Source organism: Aulonocara stuartgranti, assembly GCF_965226115.1.
Source record: "Aulonocara stuartgranti genome assembly, chromosome: 5".
Taxonomy (NCBI): domain Eukaryota; kingdom Metazoa; phylum Chordata; class Actinopteri; order Cichliformes; family Cichlidae; genus Aulonocara; species Aulonocara stuartgranti.
This window is the reverse complement of record NC_138943.1, coordinates 497,501-520,000: the sequence shown is the minus strand read 5'-3', so window position 1 is coordinate 520,000 and position 22,500 is coordinate 497,501. Positions and strand designations below refer to the sequence as shown.

The following is a 22,500-nucleotide window of genomic DNA, read 5'->3' as shown; positions in this document are numbered from 1 at the left end:
AAAAAAGCACCTGTCGCAGCTGTTTCTGCCCCGCCCCGTTAAGTAACCTCCTCCTTTCTGATTGGCTGCCCCAACTAACAGAATGTTTGAGCAGCATGTGGATGGAGCTGTCCCTCTATGACTTCATGCAGATCCAGAGGGGGCGTGGGCTCACAGGCGTCGCTGTGCACGCACTGAGGCAGCTTTGAAGGTGCCGGCTTTCTGCCTGAACCTCTGCAGGCGTGAAATCGAGGAGCCGCGTCGAGCTTCGCGTTCGCCAGTTTGAACCGAAGCAGCAGACGAGGAGGTGGACAGCGAGGAACGGAAACATGAGCCTAATCTCTGAAACGCTGCGAGCGCTGGCCTGGCTGAAAATACCCCGGCGCCCCGCAGGAATACGATCAATTACAGCGCTGAGTGGATGATTCGCTGCAGGATTTCCAGAAAAGCCCGAATAATCTTATTAAAGGGAAACAAAGCTCAGAGCTAAAGCTGACACTCCTCAGGCTGGGCTCGCTCTCGTGTTTCACTCAGAGGTCAAACACGCTGCGAACACATCCTCAACCTTCAGTTCACAGCAAAGCACGACGAGCAGGAAGTGAGGTCGGCCCGGCCTCAGCTGCGAGTGTACCTGCGAGGTCACAGTGGGCACACCTGTCAGGTGATGTCGTGTCAGCACGGAAACTAGGAACCGCTTCCTAAACCTGCGCTCTGTGTAACATCCAGCAGGGGGCGACTGCACTGGTTTTATAAAGAAGTCTGTGAGAACAGGTCCTGCTCGTCGCCCGAGGACGCGGGGGCCACGTTTGGATGGATCTGACCTTAGACCAGTTTTAGAGGAGCTTTCAGGTTCAGAGGATGTTTCTCCATCGTGGTCAACGCGTGGCGGAGCAGCAACCTGCACGTGTGGACGCCGAGCTGCTGAGCCGTGCACGGATTTATCAGAGCGCTGATTGAAGGTTGTCGGCCTCGTCCCCGTGCTCAGAGTCCTCCAGGTCCTCTGAGCATGCGGACGATGCTGTGGGAATGTGGGAAATCTGAAGCAGACTGAAACGAATGATCTGCGTTTATGAAGAGCTCCAATCAAACTTTACTTCAGTATCAGTAATTAATAAAGTGAGTCGGAGGTACTGAGTATAAATATTAAAGACATTATTAAACATGCTGTAACGGGACATGAATACTAATGAGAGAATTTCAGGGTTTTTAAGCACTCGTCGTTTCTGTTGATGTTTAAATAATGAGAGTTGGTGTTTCTGGACCTTCTATTCAACGCCGCGTCCTGCGCGTCCTCCCCCGCACCTGCTGGGACTCTGGTTGTTCTTACCTCCTGGATCATGCCGATGAACTCTGAGAAGGCCCAGTTGAGTTGGTTCAGGACGCTGTTGAGGAAAGAGGCGGCCATGTCTTTATCCATGCTGAGCAGCTCCGCCATGTGTCTCTGCAGCAGCAACGACGGGCACGGCTCTGAACCAATCAGATGACAGAGGACAGGTGAGCAGAGAGAAAGCAGAGGACCGGACGCTGCCCGGCCCGCCCCGGCAGCAGCAGCAGGTGTAGGACGCCGTGTGGACAGCGTTACAGACACTCGCCGTTTCCTCTATGTGCATGTACAATGACAATAAAGGCCTATTCTATTCTACTCTATTCTATTCTACATGTCTGTCATATTCTTCAAAACCAAAGCAAACATGAGTGAAAGGAAACGGGACACCGAGGGAAAACGGTCACAGACACACAGAGGAGGGACGGAGGAGGAAGGACACGGCAAAGAGAGCAGGGAACACTGAGGAGAGGAGGAGGAGGCAGCAAATAGATGAAGGACGGCTCTCTGGCGCTTCGGCCTCCTCCGGGAGCTGACGGCAGCTCCGTGGAGTCATTAAATCCAATCCTCTCTGCCCTCTGAACAATATAACAAAAAACACCCGCTGAGTCTCAAGTACGATGCTGTGAGATGCGTCCCAGTTGGGGTTTATTACTGGGGCGGGTTTTGATAATTAATTTATCGATTGGCTTGAATAACGTGATATCGATTCATTAAAATCCTGAATCGATTTTTTAAATAGAAATTTATTTTGCCCAAAACGCCAGAATCTCAGGTTAAACCTCACAAAATTTAAACAACCACCAAAACAGTAAATGAGAGCAGGAACACGATTCTGCACGAAGACATAAACACAAAGGGGGATCTGAGGGGATCTGCGCCATCTCGATGGTCTGTTAGGTCCAAAGACGGTGGTACTGCCTGGGTCTGCCTTGAGCTGATCCCCGGTTGGGCCCTGCTGATTCGACTCCCTGAATGCTGCAGTTTTATCGTGGGGGTGTTGATTCCTGTGCATGAGAGTTTCTATAGAGAGGTGTAAATATGGGCTGTCTGGATACACGAATGTGATGAGGCTGAGAGCCATACAGGGGTAAAGGGGTGGGGGGATGGTGGGAGGGGTTCACATGATGGGTTTTCTGGTTTCCTCACTTTTTTTTTTTTTTTTTTGAGTTCTTTGTTTTGTTTTTGTTTGTTTTAAAAAAAATTCTGTAATTATCAATGTTGTTATGCTATTATTATTATTATTATTATTAAAAAGAAAAAATATGTAGTGATCTGAATTATAATATTTGTGACTGTCTGAAGCAAAGTTTCCCAGATTCAAATCGAATCGATTCTAGAAACCAGTGACGATACCCAGTCCTATTTATTACTGGGATTACTGAGTTTTTCTGGGCTCCATCAGCACAGCTACAGATTTGATTTCTTATGACTGAAGGAAACTAAAAAATAAAAAGTGCCGGAGCCGTTTACACGGAGCACAAATATGAATCCAATTAACAATGAAACGAAGCTATTAGGCCTCGAGCTTTAAACCGAGGCAGCCGCCACGAGCGCACAGCAGCTGCATTATGAGCACCACCCAGACCGCCTCCGCCTTTTATACTTGTCCGTTTGTCCACCGAACGACGTCCAAAGATGAGCTCACAGTAAGACAACAATCCAACAGAGTTTCTGTAATGAGTCATAATGAAGAACGAAGGAAAAAGCTCGATGTGGACATCACGCGAGACAGACTCCAAGTATCCAGAGCAGGATGTCGAACTCTTCTTCTGCTGCGGGAAACAAACAGCTCACTTTGGTCTCAGGCCAGACCAGCGAGCGCCGCGTCAGCGTGAAGACGTTCAACGACACGTGTAACCTGTGACGTGCGAGCACGCCTCACTTTGAATGCCTGTTGCCTGTCAGATGATAAGAAACGAGTCAAACTCTCGACTGTCCTGTGATTACCAAACAACCTTTCTGCTCATTTTTGGCAGTAATCTATTTTAAAGTCAACAGTGAAAAAAATGGAATTTTTTATTTTTTTTATTTAAACCTTATAGTACATAGAATAGAAAAGAATAGAATAGACTAGAATAATCCTTTAATTGTCCCACAAGGGGAAGTTTGGTTGTAACAGCAGCCAAAACGACACATATTACCATAACTGTTATTATTATATTACTAAATCACCTGAACGGTGGGTCTTTATCACCAAGAAAAGAAACAGACTCTGAAATAACTTTCAAGAATTGTCCACAGACTGGAGTCTTTGCTGGGCCAATTCTGGCCCCTGGGCCTTATGTTTGACACCCCTGATCTAAAGCAAAAAATGACAAAGATTCAGATCAGCTGGAGAGGAAAAAAAAACCCTCAACGGGGGCAGCTGTGCCTCCAACCTGAAACGCTGAGTATCGACCGAGTTCCACCAGAGAGTCGTTTATAGATTAAGTACAACGTGCACTTCTGGCTGAGTCAGGCTCAGGAGGCTCAGGAGAGCAGAAGGAAGGGAGCAGGAGACAGAGACAGCGAGGACAACACTGGGAGAGGTGAAATGATGAACTTACTCTGGAAACTAGCAATGGACAGATCTCCTGAAAGGCATGCAAAGGAGAAGCACAGAGAAGTCAGCGTCCGTGCAGGAGTAAGACTCGGGTGGGACACAAACAGGATTCAGCACCACGGACAGAGCTTCTGTCCCAGTTCATATTCACGACACAGTCACTACCACGCCCTCTGACTTCAGCCACGCCCTCCGACCCATGCCACGCCCTGAGTCTGACCGATTACTCATCTTTAACCTCTGGTGTTTGCACTCTCAGTGTACCACCCTCATCCATCCCTCAGTTTTAGAGACGAGGAGAGGGGTTCGAGCTCTGTGCCTGCGCTCTGTATGCTGACCCAGCAGATCATCAGCAGGAATAACAAACTGGGAAACACGAGCGCCCAAACCTGATGGGAGGCGTAGCGTAGTGTAGTCGGCATGCTGGACGTAGAAGAGGCAGTGGCTCTATCACTCCGTCTCTATTCTGTGTTTATTCTGTCTCTACTGAATCTCTATTCTGTCCTTTGGGAGTGCGCTGAGAAGCTGGAAGGAGCACTCAGAGTGAGGCAGACAGATCCAAGACAGTCAGTGAAGAGGAGGAGGAACTGAGGGAAGCTACGAAGAGGACGAAGATTGGACGGTGCAGATAAAACACCTGTGCAGGTATGGAGACGTCCAGGAGAGAGGCTGGTGTATAACTGACCTAAAGTAATGAATGAATTTCCCCTTTAAAAGAATTTAGTGAGCTACTTTCCTTTTTGCACTGTTGTTATTTGAGTGTGTCGAGCAGTTTTATTGCATTTGGCTTTTATTTTTCCACCCTGAGCTCTTTAAAAACCCACTGAGGAGCGTCACAGAGTCAGTGAGGGGGTGCAGGGCAGGTGTTTTTGGATGCAGACGCTCCCATAAAGCACCGCAGGCCGGGATCAGAGGGCGTGAACGGGCTGCTAAAGTGCCTCCACGTGACGATCCACAGCTCGGCGTGCGAGGACCGAGCAGCGCTTCACTCTGAGAGCAGATGTTTCTGCATGATGTCGACGGCGAGTCGAGGCCGTCTGTGTTTTTCAGCACAAACACTGAAGCGCTGCAGAGCCGCTTCCTAAAATAAAACGTCAGTCTTCATCTCGGCACAAACATCACACACAACTTTGGTGATTCATTTCTGACGTTCACCTCCACAAACGCTGATGATTAAAGCCGTAAATCACAGCGAGCTGCGGCAAAAATAAACTGCAGACGAGGCCGCCGCCTCAATTTATTTATGGAAATTCATGAAAGAGCGAGCACCTGAACCGGGAGCGTGCTGCAAACCAAGAGGAGGAGACGGGAGCTGATGACAGGCATGCACAGACAGAACAGCAAAGAGCACCTACTCTGCAGACTGGGCAGGTTGGCATCCTCGGGTTTGGTTTTCAGCAGATGAGGGAGGCGAGTGTATCTGTAGCCAAAACCACAACCCTGAGGAAGAGAGAGGGATGAAGGTCAGCAGAGCTGCAGGGAGACAGCTTCTCTCAGTCAAACTGCAAAAACACTGGAGCGTCTGGAAGATGATCGCTGAAGCATCAGTGCTGATCATCTTCCAGACGCTGCTTTACTTCTTGCAGCACTAACACTTCATCAGTGCTGATTTCACTGATTAATTAACAATAAACGATCAATAAATGTTTGTGTTAGACAACAAATACTGAGCAAAAGCCCGAACACGTCACTGTATCTTTGTTAAACGGCCGTGATGACCTAAAGAACTGGTTAAACGCTGATTTTCATCTTAAAGAAAGACGCCATGTCTGCTTGTGCTGACCGGCCTCTCTCGACCACTCAGGGCGGTGCATCCGTCAGTCTGTTCAAAGCTTGGCTGTGATTGGTGACAGCCGCTGCTCCACTTTCACCTGAGGCAAGACAGCGTGAACATGTTAACCCTTTGCGAGCTTCATTTCGTGGAGGATTCCTATAGAGACTGAATGTGTTGGTGCATTAGTCTGAACACTGCGGTCTGCTGATCCTCAGTAAACACTAGAGATGGCACGATACCACTTTTTTATGTCCGATACCGATATCATAAATTTGGATATCTGCCGATACCGATATGAATCCGATATAGTGTTTTTAATCAACAAAACTGTTTTTTAAATATCTTGCTGCATTTTGTATAAGTTCATACTCAAGTTTAAAACAACAACTACACTAAAGCTATTCTGTTATACCTGTATGCAAAAAAAATATTTCATAGTTCAGCAATACTGATCAATCTAATAAACTTAAACCTACACCATCCTCCCTATTCTGGTATTTTAAAGAGTACTTAGCATAAATATTAAGCAACCTAACTAATAGGGTTCCAACTCCCAGCAACAACAAAAATAAATAAATAAAAAATAGGGAACCACCCCTCACGCTCCACCTCATGATGCTTAATCGACGTAATCAACCTTAATTTGATGCAGTGTGAAAAAAATGCACAGAAATCAATTATTTTTCAAGAAATATTAAATAGATTCAACATCTTTCTTCAACAAAATTGCAGACTGCACAGATGGTACCTTCCCAAAGGAAAAAGTACTATAGCTTACTAGGGTATATATATTAGACTTAATAGTCACTATATACAGTAATGGACTTCTATACATTTTGCATCAAATTAAAACTTTGGGTGTCAGATAATTAATTATTAAAAGCTCGACATTTTAAATGAGAATAAGAAAGAAAAGTATGTCTTTGTGCCCCCTTTTCCCTGTTCATGCCCTATCGGCCCCCCTGGCTAAACTTTGCTAGATCCGCCCCTGCACAGTTACCAGCCGTCAGCTACGTAGAAAAAGATCCTCGAGTAGAAAGTAATATTAAATACATTCTAACAACAGCTGATCAAGCTTAAACGTGCTGCTGTTGTTCAGCCGCTGGTTTCCTCTTTCTGGTGCAAAGTGGGCCAAAAGCAAACCAGAGACACGGACTCGCGACAGAAAAGCTGATCAGCTGATCGTTAAGCAGTTTCATGATTGAAGTAGCAGCAAGAAGAGGCAGTCGCTCCATATATCATTTGTTAAGCTTAACGCAGGAATGCTTTACAAACATTCAGAGATGGACTTACACACTTGCTTTACTTCTCTCGGGGATAACTTTGTCGGAGATGAAATGCCGGGTTGCTAGCGAAGCTCCACATGCTATCCAGACCACCGACAGGTCCCGCATGCCACAGCCGCTCTATCACGTGATGCATACTGCTCCGACGTGCTAACGTTCTGAGGTGAGTTACGGCGTGTTGCAAGTTTTGTGAGGTGCTTTCGTGATATTTAATGGATCGGATTACATTTTTTATTTTTCTCCGATATCCGATCCAGTAATTTAGGTCAGTATCGGACCGATACCGATACGTAATATCGGATCGGTCCATCTCTAGTAAACACCTTCAGTTCTTTCAGCTGTTGCCCTTCATACAGGAGCTGCTTCTACTTTTGCTCCAGTCTCACTCCGACTCTCTGGCCTCGAGCTCAACCTCGTCATCCTGTAAAGATACTGTTCTGTTGTCGGCTTCCTGTGAAGCTCTGCTTCTTTTAAATGTGCTGCATGAACAGACTTCACCGTGGCCCAGAGCTGACGGCAGGATCGCAGCACCTGCTCATAACAGCTGAGCAAGTAAAATTGATTTATAGTGCTTTTCACAGATAAAAACCACAAAGTGCTTTAACACACAAGAAATGGAAATATAAAACAACATAAGAGGAAATTAATAAAATGCTTTTCTAAATAAAAATGTCTGCAGCTGTTTTTTAAAACAATGAGTCCGTGCAGCGTAGAGACCGTGGGAGAGACTCCACAGCCGTGGGGCGCTGCCACCAGCGCCTCTGATCTAATGACCGTAAAGCTCGAGAAGATGAGTGCCGTGTCAGCAGGTCTGATAAATATTGGAGACCATGCAGGGCCCTACATGGTCTCCAATATTTATCAGACCTGCTCTAAAGGTTACAGCTAAAATTTTAAAATCAAACCTAAAACTTACAGGCAACCAGTGAAGGGAAGCTAAAACTGGAGTAACACGAGACCTTCTCTTGGAGCCTGTTAACAGTCGCGCTGCAGCCTTCTGCGCCGTCTGAAGACGATTTAAGGCTGATTTGTTAAAACAAGTAAAAGGTTACAGTAGTCTAACCGAGAGGAAGTAAAAGCACGAATAATCACCTCAAGTTCAGGCTTTGACTCCATTAGTCTGAGTTTAGAAACATTCAGTAAATGATAAAAACAGTTTCGGACCGGCTGCTCGAGCGACAGCGAGCTGTCAGACATGGCACCGAGGTTTCTGAGGCTCGATTTTACAGGAGGGTCTAAGAAGCTGATACGCTGAGTTTCTGTCTTATCAGAGTTTAGTTGGAGGGAATTGTCATTTAACCGCTGGTTGATTTCTGTCAACCAATGACTTCAATTAGACAATTTATAAAAGTCAGAAATCCTGAAGGAACAGTACAGTTGGATGTCATCAGCATAGAGATGATAGGAGATATTTTTATAGCGCTTAATAATTTGGCTCGGGGGGAATATATAAAGCAGAACTAGAACTGGACCCAGGACAGGTCCCTGAGGCTCCACGATTCATGAACAGTAAAAGATCTCTCACACAAATATGACATTTTAAAACAACAGCAGTAATCCCAAACAAGTTCTCGAGTCTGTTTATCAGGATGCTGTGATCTACAGCATCAAAAGCAGAGCCGAGATCCAGCAGGACCAGCACTGCGTCCTCTCCAGAGTCTGCTGCCATCAAGACATCAGTGGATACTGTAAGGGAGGCCGTTTCAGTGGGATGCAATTTACAAAAACCAGACTGGAAAGTGTCCATAACTGTTTCCTGGATAAAAATGCAGTTAAGTTGTTCTACTACTACGTTTTCTAAAACCTTCTATATAAAAGGCAGTTTGGATATTGGCCTGTTAGGAGTGTGTGTGTGTGTGTGTGTGTGTGTGTGTGTGTGTGTGTGTGTCTCACCCTCCACAGTCTGACCAGGATCCAGTTGGTCTGGGCCCAGGGTCTCTGCTCGTACGGAGCCAGCAGGTTCTTCATCATGGCCACTCGCCTGGAATCAGACAGGTGAGCATCAACACGTCACTTCCTGTCAGCTCCGACACATAAACATCATTTCAGTGGGAGCAGCTGTTTCCATGACAGCTGAACAGCTGCTCTGATGCTGCTAACGTCACCGCAGACGTTGAGTGAGCAGAGCTCTGGCTCGGCTCGCACATCAGGCTCGATTACAGCAGCTAAAAAGGCACAAACAATAAAAACAATGCACCCACTTCTCACCCAGCTGTCAGAGTGCGAGCGTGCTACACGTGGAGAGGACTAACACACAGCCCGAGGGCGTGGACCGAGGGAGGAAGCGGCGGCACGCATCGTGCAACTTCCCTGTGAGCAGACAGAGCTGAGGGACGTTTAATCCTGACTGATGCTCAGAAACGATGCCGTGTGTCGTTTAGTGTAAGGAGACAAACTAGGCCGCTCATCACGAGCTGCACGCCGGACACACGTTGATCCATCAGCTGTGGCGAGCTGACACCACATGACATCAATCCCTTCAGGAGCTCCGTTTGTGAGCGCAGCTGTTATTCACATCAGACTGCCCGCCGTCGCTGCCGACGCCCCGCTGCTGGTCCCGCCCTGATGTTTGAACCCTGCCGGCAGGTTTCAGGGTCAGAGGTCAGATGAAAACAGCTCTCAGAGTGGGTGTAGTGCATGGATCCAACTACACCACCCCACAAACTCCAGCATGTTACAGAGGGCACAGCGTGGCTTTATTAAACCCTCTAACAGCCTTAAATGCTGCCAGCCAATAAGAATCCACCATTAGCAGATTTAGACTTTCTATTTTAAATGCGTCTCATCGCAAAGACTCGAGCGCTGCGTCCGAATTCACACAGGAGGGGAGCCGCTGGTATTTAATGTGGCATGCTGATTGGTCGGTTCAAAGACAACTGGAGCCACGGGATTGGACCGCTGCAGGACATGAGCTCACGGCCGCCCCTCTCGGTGGAGCAGCGGTTAGCGCCATCGGCTCACAGCAGGAAGCGTCTCCCCAAGGTCGCAGGTTTCCTCCCACACGCCAAGCACGCGCTCGTTAGCTTAACTGACTGCAGGTGAGAGAGTGAGTGGCGAGTGTGCGTCACCCGCGATGGACTGGCCACCTGTCCAGGTGGGATGGGTGAGTAAGTGTTTACTGATCACTGAAGAGCAGCAGCTCAGTCACCCTGAAGGTTTTTCTGGAAAACAATCAAACCAGACTCACTGCTCCTCCGGGATCCTCTCCACAGCCCTGAGGGATTGTGGGTAACAGACGTAGCTGGCCAGCGCCTGCATCAGAGAGTCTTTGATATCTGTGGAGAGAGAGCAGATCAGAGATTCAAAGACAGCTGGAAAAATAAACATTGCAGCAGGAAAACAGCTTTACTGCGCGTGTGCAGCAGCGCCCCCTGCTGTTTGCTTCCAGGTCGGTCTCACACACACGATCAGTTACACCTTTCTAATGACACACTGTTATCAGCAGGCTCTCACTTTCCCATCCTCTACCCTTCCTCCTCCTCATCTTCAGTCTCCTCATTAAAAATGGCAGTGAGGCGCGTCTAAGCCATTACATCCACTCAGTCTCCTCCGCTGTCCTCCAGCAGGACTTCATAATTAACAGGTCCCGCCTCGCCGTTTGGACCAGACCGCTCGAGGCCGGATTTCTCCGCACGGCGTTTTATCTCAGATGATGGATGGAACTGCTGAGCTCATCATTTCTGCTGCGAGGCGTCCCGCGGTCCTCGGGGGATTCGGTTCATTAGTTATGGTGGGCTCCAGTGCTCGCCCTCCGTCTCCTCGTAGATGCACGTTCGGTATGAATGTGAAGCTGCTACGTCACCTCGTTCAAGTTATCACATTCACACATCCCCGGGCGGGCGGTGTCGACGCCATCCATCAGCCGTTTCCAGGCGACGGGTCACAAACCGAGGCTAAATGTTCCGTCCTCAGCCTGGATCCAGATCAGCTCTCTGGATTACACCAAGAGGATCAGGAACCTTTGACTGTGGGTGGGACCCATGTGACCTGCTCACACGACACCCTCCTACAGTTCTGGCCAACATGCAAACATCTCCACCCCTGTAAGGTGGTCATTCATAGACAAGAGATAGTGAGGGGCTCAGAGGAGAGCCGCTGCTCCTCTATATGGAAGGGAGGCAGTGGAGGAGGTTCAGCATCTGACCAGGAGGCCCAGCACACACAGCTGGAGATTACAGAACCCACAGAACAGCTGGAGGAGGTGGAGGTCCAGGAGTGGGTGGGTGGAGTAAGTGTTGACCACCCAGCAGGGGGCGCTGCTGCACAGAGGGGCTAGCTTCCTCTGACTGGAGCTGATCTGCACTAAAAGACAAACACGGGTAGAGCAGGGCGATATGGCCAAAAATATTTATCACGATATATATTTGAAAATTTGCGATAACGATATAACCGACGATATAATTGATGCGAGACAAAATACAACTCCACAACATTACTCGCGCAAAAAGACAACCTTCCATTTATTTTCACTTAAACAAGAAGCTGGTTTTTATGTACATTAAAGCTTTATAAAAATGTAACAGTGCAAATGCAAATTCCTTGCTGAAAGTTTAACCAAAAGGCATTTCCAGTAGAAATGGGCTGACATATCCTGAGCATAACCATGTATAATATCCACTGAAGTTAAAAAGAGGTGCTTTGCAACATTAAACTGCAGTGTGCAGTACGTATTTTTCGGACCATAAGGTGCACGGGATTATAAGGCACATTAAGCGAAACAAAGCAGTCAGATAAATCAAACTTTATTAAACTCATTCTTCCTCCACTTCTGTACCATTGATTCATTAATGTTGAATTCTCTGGCAGCTGCTCTATTCCCATGTTGTTGCAGTATATTAATGACTAACCTCGTATTGTGGATGGATTATCTCAGTTGTTCTCCTGACTGAAGTTTGGTCCATTTACAGCATCCTGCCATGCGATTGCATTTGTCTCTAACCATGAAGAACCTTCACGTTAACTTTTATAAGTGGAAAAGTGTTAGTGTTCGTCTTCCAGCTTCACTGTTTATGTTATGCTAACATAGCTGTGTCGCTAGCGATCACGTAGCACATCATTATATACCAGCTAGCCCAACTTCAGTAACCCTACAAACGTCACTGCTGTTTAGTTTCCTGTCTTCATTTATGTTGGAAGTGATAGCAGAGCTGTACGTTTGAATTTTTTCAGAAATCTCTACGTCAGAACATGCTATATCATGCTTAGGTAACTAGCGAAACTAGCGAGCTAACTTCCACTAGCTTCCTGCTAACTTCTAACTCCGTTAAATGTAATAACTTTTGTTTTCATGGATGCCTGGAAGTTAAACTTTATAGTTACACCTGGTAAAGCAGCGATGCTGATCGTTTTATTAAAGATGAAAGAATTTAGACAGTTTTTAACTCTCAGTGATGCTGCAGTGTTGTTTGACCTGAAGAATACGGAGTTTAGGACCCAGATTACTCCCAGATTTAAGAGCATCTTAGTCCGACAAATATGACAATAACGACGGCCGCTTGCATGTTCTGCAAAGAATTGTGCTTTGTCGTGTATCTGACGGACAAACACCAAACCAGTTCCACATCACTGAAGTTGCACCATTTTTACAAACCAATTCTGGTTCATCTGTTTCACTCAACAATCGGCCATGTGCGTATGAAAACAAAGACACTGCGCATGCGCGTTTTACTCCCATTCTATCGCGATATTTCATTTTCCTATCGTTGCCTAACATTATACCGGTATTACCGTGAACGGTATAATATGGCCCAGCCCTAAACACGAGTACAGAGAAGGACACGCAGACCGGGGACAGATTAAAGGAAAAGCCGTCCTAAAGGGTCAGGTGTGTGCTCCACCTGAGAGTGCTGCACAGACCCACACCACCCTGTGGGTGGAGACACCAGCAACATGCAGTGAAGCTAAGCTTGTTACAACTGGCCTCACTTTATAGAAATAAGGTTTTATTCTAAACAGTCTTAGTAAGAACTGAAGAGGTCAAGAAGGAGAGCGCCCTCCAGGCCAGTGGAGGCGTGTCTTTAATTAGAAATGAAGCTTAGTGTCCCGCTCTGCACTGCGAGGGCAGCAGGACCGCAGAGAGTCGGACACATGAATAAAAGTGATCTCAGAAGAGGAGACTGCTCTTTACTCAACTAGAATCAAAGGTGGACCTGTTCTGGCTCGCTATGATTGGATGAAAACTGTGAGGCGTGACCCATTTTTATGAAGTGGTGCCAAGGTCAGGGTTTTCCTTTAATCTGTCACATCTTTATTGAAAATCTCCCCGAGACAGAAAAATGTTATGTGTGTGTGTGTGTGTGTGTGTGTGTGTGTGTGTGTGTGTGTGTTACCTGTCCCAACGATGCGTGGATCTGCAAAGTGCTTCGCGAGGATGGCAGCGAGCTGAGTCAGAGTTTCCTCGTAGCCTGAGGGAGAAAGATAAAATAAAGTGTGTGTGTCTGTGTGTGTGTGTGTGCGTGTCTGTCTGTGTCTGTCTGTGTCTGTCTGTGTCTGTGTGTCAGTGTGTGTCTGTGTGCGTCTGTGTGTGTGTGTCTGTGTGCGTCTGTGTGTGTGTGTCTGTGTGCGTCTGTGTGTGTGTCTGTGTGCGTGCGTGTGTGTGTGCGTGTGTCTGTGCGTGTGTGTGCGTGTCTGTCTGTGTCTGTCTGTGTCTGTCTGTGTCTGTGTGTCAGTGTGTGTCTGTGTGCGTCTGTGTGTGTGTGTCTGTGTGCGTCTGTGTGTGTGTGTCTGTGTGCGTCTGTGTGTGTGTCTGTGTGTGCGTCTGTGTGTGTGTCTGTGTGCGTGCGTGTGTCTGTGTGCGTGCGTGTGTCTGTGTGCGTGTGTCTGTGTGTGTGCGTGTGTCTGTGCGTGTGTGTGTGTCTGTGCGTGTGTGTGCGTGTGTCTGTGGGTGTGCGTGTGTCTGTGGGTGTGCGTGTGTCTGTGTGCGTGTGTCTGTGTGTGTGCGTGTGTCTGTGCGTGTGTGTGCGTGTGTCTGTGGGTGTGCGTGTGTCTGTGTGTCAGTGTGTGTCTGTGTGCGTCTGTGTGTGTGTGTCTGTGTGCGTCTGTGTCTGTGTGTGTCTGTCTGTGTCTGTGTGCGTGTGTCTGTGTGTGTGTGTCTGTGTGTGTGTGTCTGTGTCTGTGTGTGTCTGTCTGTGTCTGTGTGCGTGTGTCTGTGTGTGTGTGTGTCTGTGTGTGTGTGTGTCTGTGTGTGTCTGTCTGTGTCTGTGTGCGTGTGTCTGTGTGTGTGTGTCTGTGTGTGTCTGTCTGTGTGTGTCTGTCTGTGTCTGTGTGCGTCTGTGTCTGTGTCTGTGTGTGTCTGTCTGTGTCTGTGTGCGTGTGTCTGTGTGTGTGTGTGTCTGTGTGTCTGTGTGTGTCTGTCTGTGTCTGTGTGTGTGTGTCTGTGTGTGTGTGTCTGTGTGTGTGTGTGTGTGTGTCTGTGTGTGTCTGTCTGTGTCTGTGTGCGTGTGTCTGTGTGTGTGTGTCTGTGTGTGTCTGTCTGTGTCTGTGTGCGTGTGTCTGTGTGTGTCTGTCTGTGTGTGTCTGTGTGCGTGTGTCTGTGTGCGTGTGTCTGTGTGTGTGTGTCTGTGTGCGTCTGTGTCTGTGTCTGTGTGCGTGTGTCTGTGTGTCTGTGTGCGTGTGTCTGTGTGTCTGTGTGTGTGTGTGTGTGTGTCTGTGTGTGTGTGTGTGTGTGTGTGTGTGTGTGTGTGTGTGCGTCTGTGTCTGGGTGTGTGTGTCTGTGTGTGTGTGTGTGTCTGTGTGTGTGTGTGTGTCTGTGTGTGTCTGTGTGTGTGTGTCTGTGTGTGTGTGTCTGTGTGTGTCTGTGTGTGTGTCTGTGTGTGTGTGTCTGTGTGTGTCTGTGTGTGTGTGGGTGTGTGTGGGTGTGTGTGTCTGTGTGTGTGTGTCTGTGTGTGTGTGTCTGTGTGTGTGTGTGTGTGTCTGTGTGTGTGTGTGTGTCTGTGTGTGTGTGTCTGTGTGTGTGTGTGTGTGTCTGTGTGTGTCTGTGCGTGTGTCTGTGTGTGTGTGTAAAAAGTCTGCTTGTGCTTGTTTGTGATGAGCAGCAGAGTCTGTAGTTATAATGATTATAAACGGCGTCAAACACACATTCAGGCCTGTGAGGCTCATTTAGACCATTGGCTCTCAAACTGGGGTTCACGGACCCCCAGGGGTCTGCAAGCCACAGATTGGAGGTCCACGAAAACTCGTAGTGGCTCGTAAATACACGTGCATCATCCGGGGTCGAGCTAATTACTACAAATATTAATAAAATAATAGTAAAAGTCCGTCCACTTCATCAAGTAACGCAAACGTCAAACCAGCTAAAATGAGACCGTATGACCTCAGTGACCTCGAGTCGGCTTTATCGAGGATGGAAGTGTCTTCAAGTACTAACAAATGAATCGATGAAGCATCTCATCACAAAGCCCATTTCATCTGCTACTACTGCTGCTAAAGAAGCTTTGCCCTCTTCTTTCACAGATGATGGTGTCATTGCGCGTGAATGGCCACATGGTGTGCCCATCAAAATCAAAATACTGCGCCGCCCTGTCTGCATGGGTTCCCAGTAGGGCTGAAGGTCCGGCTCCCACATACCGGCGGCCCGTTAACGACTGACAGATGAAATCATCTCGTACGGTTGACACGCCTGCTCTAGAGTTCAGGAAACGCCCTGCTGAGGTCAGAGGAGAAGGGCAGACTGCTTCGAGCTGACAGGAAGTCAAAAGAAATAACAGCTAATCGATAACCAATAAAATAACAACTCGTTATAACCAAGGTGCGCAGAAGAACAGCAGCAGATCACGCCGTCTCACTCCTGAAGCTAAGAACAGAAAAAACAAACCGACCAATCTGGACGTCTCCTTACGTCTGCTGCGACGTGGTCGGCTCAGAGGTGGGGAGAACACAACCAGCCCGCCTGTGTGAGCGGTGCAGGCTGTGGAGGTGCGATGCTGTGGGGAGACTTTCAGCGCAAGCATCGTTTAAACACACAAACACGAGACGGGAAACAAAAACCCGACGTCACAGAAACGGCGTTAACCTAAAACAGGATCAAACACTGAAGCACAGCTGGACCACGACTCGCGCAGGTGCACCTGCAGACACCTTCGACAGGTGAGGTGGAAAAGGGAACGCTCGCTTGGCTTCACAGCAAAGACTAATACAAAAAAATAAATCTTCCAACTGTCTTCCATAACAACCCTGATGAAGCGCGCCCCGCCCGTTCAACGACCTGCCTCAGGTCAAACATCACCTGCAGGCTGGGTGGGCTGATGGTTCGCGGTGCTTACCGGGCAGCTCGTCCATGCCGTTAGCCGGGCTGAAGTAGTTCTTCAGGGCGCTGTACGCGTTCATGGCGACGTTGAGGTAGAACTCTGATGTGAAGGCGAACAGAGAGCCGGTGTTGTCGGCGTGCTCGATGGTGCGGATGCAGACACACAGCAGCCAGTAGATGTCCAGCATCTTCTCCTGGAGACAGCAGCAGCACACAGCTCAGAAACAACACAAAATCCACCATTTAATGCGGATGCACAGCGGGCGGAGCGGCCTGCTCACCTTGGAGTAGATGGTGGCGTTGATCCAGGCCAGCCTCCTGCTCAGGTGGTTCAGCTTCTCCGCAAAAACCTTCTGGCTCTTCTGGAGCTCCTCCAGGATGTCGGCCCTCTGAAACAGACACGCGATCATTAAGCAGCCGAGCGTCCGTGCCGCGTTCGGTTACTCCGTTATTCCCTGGACCGCAGGAGCGGAGACGCTCCCAGGTGATGTGAGCAGGTACGTGTGCCTCTGATCTGACATGATGTGCACGCTGCAGGTTTCTGGTTCCCTGCAGTTAACGAGGACATACACGGCCTGACTGAGGCCCTCGCCGATCGCAGGATGCATCGCTCCTGATGGGGGCGCTCCTCCGACTCTTCCCGTCTGCCTTCAGAGAGCGAGTTTACTCCGCGGCACTAATGAGAGGAGCTTCTGCATCACGACGGGCTGACAGCAGCGCGGCCAATTACCTCGAGAAGAGCTCCGACAAACAAAGAGCAGTGCGTCAGATTTATTAATGAGGACGGACCAACAGCGGCGTTTAAACGAGGGTTTCTAGATTCAGTGGGAAACCAGAGGAGGCCTGTGACCTGAATAAAGCCTGAGCATGAGCCTCACTTCAACACATTTGAGTTTAATAACTACAGCGAACATCAATAAAGAAATCCTGCAGAGAGAACGACATGAAAACACGAAGCGTGGCAGAAAATGAGGGCCTGTTGGTGGGAATGCGTCGCCCCAGTGAGGGGTGGAGGGGCGCGTTAACCGAGCCATCCCCCCTTTCACTGAGAGATGCTCTTTTGTTCTATCGTTCGTGTCGTTGGACGTGATCCAATCAGAAGTGATCTCATGTCAGACAGAGAGCAGACACACGGACACCTGCTGTCGAGGAAAATCAGAGGCTCTGTAAACCATGAATCCAAAGCTAAGCAGTCGTTTTTGTTAGCCTGCAACAAAGGTCTTTCTCCCACAGGGGGCGCCACAGCCAATCATCTGCCTCCGTCTCCCAGCATCCATGAACCTCCTGAGCTCCTCTCTCCCACTGCAGTGATAATCTGTCTAAAGCTGTCTGACTCGGTCAATCAGCCAATCAGGTCCCACTGCTGACCCCACCCACCTCACCAATCTGAGCCTTGGTCTGAGTGACCTGAGTGATGAGGGTCACTCAGACCAAGCACTGCTTCTAAAACTCGCCCTGATGTCCAGCTGAGGCGGCGGTGGCACTCACTCTGGCGGGGCAGCGGGCGATCTTCTCCTCCGTATCCTTCAGCGCCACGGCGTACTCATGGACGTCGTCCGACACCACCACCATCTGAGAGGAGAGACACATGTTAGCACGCTGCTGAGAAAAACACTGGAGGCACGAGCGATCTAATTGGCTGATTGTCACAGCGACCATGAAAACTCGTCATTAGAGTCTGACCACGCAGCAGCTACGTGATGGAAACGCACACGTTACAGACTCAGAGGCGCTTTTAAATGAGACAGGGGTCAGAGGTCGCACAGCGTTAGTGTGGGGAGGATGAGCCAATCGCAGAGTAGAAAAAACCTTCAGGCTCAGCGAGGCGCCCGTGTTTGACCAGAGGACTCGGAGTGCTTCGCTTTAATGCACACAGACACGTTATTCAGACACCTCGAATAAAAACGTAAAAATAAAACCAGACACACAAATCACAGCGCTCTGAGCACAGCTGCTTCGGGTCAACCCACCCGAGAGAAAGGTGGATGCAGCTAAAGGTCAGGACCGCCCACAGATACTTCAGCAAGTTTTAAATATAGAAGTTTAAAACAAGAAGGGATTGTTAACAGTGATGTGACCAACTGGAGCGTGATGAGCACCAAACCAAAGGATGAACTCACTGTGGGAGTTTTTCCACCTGCAGACAAAACCAGCTGCAGAGAAAGTCACAGGAATAAAATATGCAGCATTAACCTTTACAGCAGAGTTCCACAGGGTTCAGTGCTAGGACCAATTCTGTTTACATTATACATGCTTCCCTTAGGCAGCATCATTAGAAGACATAGCATACATTTACACTGCTATGCAGATGACACCCAGCTCTATCTGTCCATGAAGCCAGATAACACACACCAATGAGTTAAACTGCAGGAATGTCTTAAAGACATAAAGACCTGGATGGCCGCTAACTTTCTGCTTCTTAATTCAGATCAAACTGAGGTTATTGTACTCGGCCCTGAAAAGCTTAGAAATATGGTATCTAACCAGATTCTTACTCTGGATGGCATTACCTTGGCCTCCAGTAACGATGTGAGGAACCTTGGAGTCATTTTTGACCAGGACATGTCCTTCAATGCACATATTAAACAAATATGTCAGACTGCTTTCTTCCATTTGTGCAACATCTCTAAAGTTAGAAATATCCTGTCTCAGAGTGACGCTGAAAAACTAGTTCATGCATTTATTACTTCCAGGCTGGACGACTCATTATTCATTATTATCAGGAAGTCCTAAAAACTCCCTGAAAAGCCTTCAGCTGATCCAAAATGCTGCAGCAAGAGTCCTGACAGGGACTAGAAAGAGAGAGCAGATTTCTCCTGTTTTGGCTTCCTGTTAAATCCAGAATTCAAAATCCTGCTCCTCACATACAAGGTCTTAAATAATCAGGCCCCATCTTATCTTAATGACCTTGTAGTACCATATCACCCTATTAGAGCACTCCGCTCTCGCTCTGCAGGCCTACTTGTTGTTCCTAGAGTATTTAAAAGTAGAATGGGAGGCAGAGCCTTCAGTTTTCAGGCCCCTCTTCTGTGGAACCAGCTTCCAGTTTGGATTCAGGAGACAGACTCTATCTCTACTTTCAAGATTAGGCTTCAAACTTTCCTTTAAAGCATATAGTTAGGGCTGTAATGGTTCATCGTGTGTTTCGAATAATTCGATTAGAAAAAATTCTAGACACATTCTTTGCTTCAGCACTTCGTTTAAGGCACGGCCATGACGTGCTCGCTGGTCTTCATCGCAGACACCACAGACGTGCGCACACACACACGCACGCACACACACGCACGCACACACGCGCGCGCACACACACGCGCGCACACACACACGCGCGCGCACACACACACGCACACGCACACACACACGCACACGCACACACGCACACGCACACACACGCGCGCACACACACACGCACACGCACACGCGCACACACACACACACGCACGCACACACACACGCGCGCACACACACACGCGCGCACACACACACACACACACACACACACGCACACACACACACACGCACACACACACACGCACGCACACACACACACACACACACACACTCACCTTCCCCAGCTGCTGATGGACACTCAGGTTGTACATCATCACGATCCCGTCCACGATCTCCAGCAGCGACTTGTCTGCAATTTGTTGATCGGGCTCCTCGAGCGGTCGCCCCAGCAACAGGCCGTCGTTGCCATGACTTCCCTCGACTTCAGGTTGCAGAGAAACAGGAAATGGTTAAAAAAGGCAAGAGATTTTTACAGCTGTGGCACTTCCACCCAAAGACTCAGGCGATGATAACTGGCTCCACGCCAACTTCACGCTGTGTCTAACCGGCCAATCAGGCACGAGCGCCTCATTTGACTAATGAAGGAAACAACCAGAGACCAACTTAGTCTGGGCCAACAGTGAAAAATAATGATGTGAAATCAACAGGACACCTGACACACCCCAACAGGAAGTGACCCAATTAAAGCTCCCAGCACACGAATACCTCGTAAAGCTGAACACGCCGGGCTGAAAGCACGTGGTATGAAACACACTGGTGGACATCGCGAGGGATCGATCCACCTCCATCCACGCTCTGTCCCACCATCCAGAACCAGAACGCAGGAACCAATCACTTCTTCTCAAACGTCTCCAACACTGTCACTGACAAAGTACTTCCTGATATTTTACCTGGCAGATTCCTCCGCTGCTTTGTTTCCTGCCATCACCATGCTTACTCTGATTACTCTGATTACTGTGCTGGGTGCAGAAAGGAGAGCGTGGCTGAACATTTATCACTACCTTCGATTGGAGGATGAAGTGGAACAACACGCAGACTCCAACTGAAAGATGGAAGCGCAGACGTTTTCCTGCAGCGATCACGGCTCGGGCCCTTCTCTCACTTTGCTCGTCTCCTGCACGCCGGTGTCATTGCACCACAAATGCAAAAACTGAGCGAGAGGGGCTGCTGGTGTGTGTGTGTGTGTGTGTGTGTGTGTGTGTGTGTGTGTGTGTGTGTGTGTGTGTGTGTGATAGCAAACACTGAAATTATTTCTTTGCACGCAGGAATGAATTTTCTTCGCTCAAAAGAAATTTCTCCTCAAAATGCAACACTTGCACCTGCAAACCTTTTTACGTGCGCTCAGAATAGTGGCACAAAAATGACGCCATACATCCACAGAGGAAGTGACTCGCTCGTCACGTTGACGCCTAGGTGAACCTCACACAATTAAATTCTGATTCTCACTTCCTAAAAGCTCCACGCAAAGCGAGCAAATGCGGAAGTGATCCCCTGTGTGGCTGTTCATCACGCCTGTAAAAGCAAACTTCCTGACAAATCACTGACCTCCTGCTGCCAGCAGGGGGCGCCACGCACTGCCACATAGACCTGCTTCGTATTTTCAAACGCAGGAGAAGCTCTGAGCAAACGGGGCTGATGCCCGTGAGTTCCGTAGCAGGAGCGAGTTGTACTCACTGTCCTCCTCGGTGCGCTGCTCCACGGCGAGCGTTCGGACCTTCACCTTCTCCGGCTGACTCAGGGGTCGCCTGGGGGTCATCAGGCTGACGGCGGCCGTGCTCAAGAAGCGGTTGGCCCGACCCAAAGTGGGAGAACTCAACCAGCTGGGCCTCGCCAGAGCTCCGCCCATCGCCACGGCCCCGGGCAGCCTCTGTGGTCAGACGGAAAAAAAAAAAAAGTGATGTCAGAGGATCAGGAGGTCAGAGGTCACAGCTGTCTGCACAGATGTTTGGTCACACATTTAGAAACTATGGATATTAAACATCAGTGAGGATAATTTTTTAAAGCTTGTTCTTTAAAAAACGAGTGGATACGTTTTACCTCACTTCCTGTCTAACCCACAGTTTCAGCTAGGGCAGCCAATCGGGGGAGGGGCTTAAAGCAGTACGGATTAAAACCACGATCAGTGAACGGGAACAATGAAGACAAATGGAAGCAGCCTGAGAGAAACATGGACGAGGCTCTCCGTCAGACGCAGCCAGCTGTGCTTCACATCTGCAGCTGCCACGCCTCTGCACGCCCTGCAGAGCCACCCGTCAGCTGGTTCTGGTCTCGCCACGCCAACATTTTGCAGCATGTCGTCTTCAGAGCGGCTCAGCCCACAGAAACAGGTGCGGGCGCAGGCTTAGACAAAGCGGGCGTGCCGTCACCGGCGCCATTAGATCGGCTCTCCAACTCAGAGCGTGCACGCCATAAAAATGTTTCATGGTTTTTAATGGCGGCAGAACGTGTTGAATCCATCGCCGTGCACTCGCTCTTCATAACGTTTACATGTTCCATCGTTTTATTTCAATATCTGGAAGTACTCATGTGTACTTTTACACATACTGTTTACTCGGTGACACACAAACAAATGACATCACCACATCACCTGAGCAGCTCCGCTCTCGTCGTCCTCGTCCAGGTCGTCCATGGACGTGGCCTGGATCTCCGCGGGGTCGATGATGATGTTTGCTTTACTCGCCAAATCGTCTGAAAAAGAGAAAACAGGCACATTTGTCATGTTGTAGTTCTTCACTCATGAAAACAAACCCATCAGCTGAGTTTCATCAAGCTGTCTGCAGAAAAACGCCAACATCAGACGAGCACAGCTCTCACAGCGGCATTTTATATTCACTCAGACCCCAAAACACCATCAGAAAAGTTCAAAACCACAGAAATACGTTTAAAAACAAACTGCAACCCTACATTAAAACTGAGCTTAGCCGTCCAGGCCAGCTCGCACCGGCTTTCTACGAACGTTCTGACCGCTGACGAGGTCAAACCGTCGAGCCGTGCCGGGCGCGTCAGGAGGAGACGGCCTCAGACTGATCGGAGACCAGCGTGTGAGCGTTAGCCAAT

At 48.8% G+C, this 22,500-nt stretch overlaps 1 protein-coding gene across 1 annotated transcript in view; it reads right to left on the bottom strand.

Annotated features, from left to right (window-relative positions):
• Positions 1–22,500, bottom strand: part of rnf123 (ring finger protein 123) — a 117,549-nt gene that overhangs the window by 77,495 nt on the left and 17,554 nt on the right. The window contains exons 22-33 of the mRNA XM_082533510.1: positions 22,031–22,131; positions 21,118–21,310; positions 19,719–19,864; positions 17,641–17,724; positions 16,434–16,541; positions 16,169–16,346; positions 13,238–13,312; positions 10,096–10,183; positions 8,802–8,889; positions 5,204–5,288; positions 3,853–3,879; positions 1,307–1,446 (exon numbers count right to left, since the gene is read on the bottom strand). Coding sequence (XP_082389636.1) covers positions 1,307–1,446; positions 3,853–3,879; positions 5,204–5,288; positions 8,802–8,889; positions 10,096–10,183; positions 13,238–13,312; positions 16,169–16,346; positions 16,434–16,541; positions 17,641–17,724; positions 19,719–19,864; positions 21,118–21,310; positions 22,031–22,131 — 1,313 coding nt within the window. The remainder of the gene's footprint in view (positions 1–1,306; positions 1,447–3,852; positions 3,880–5,203; positions 5,289–8,801; positions 8,890–10,095; positions 10,184–13,237; positions 13,313–16,168; positions 16,347–16,433; positions 16,542–17,640; positions 17,725–19,718; positions 19,865–21,117; positions 21,311–22,030; positions 22,132–22,500) is intronic.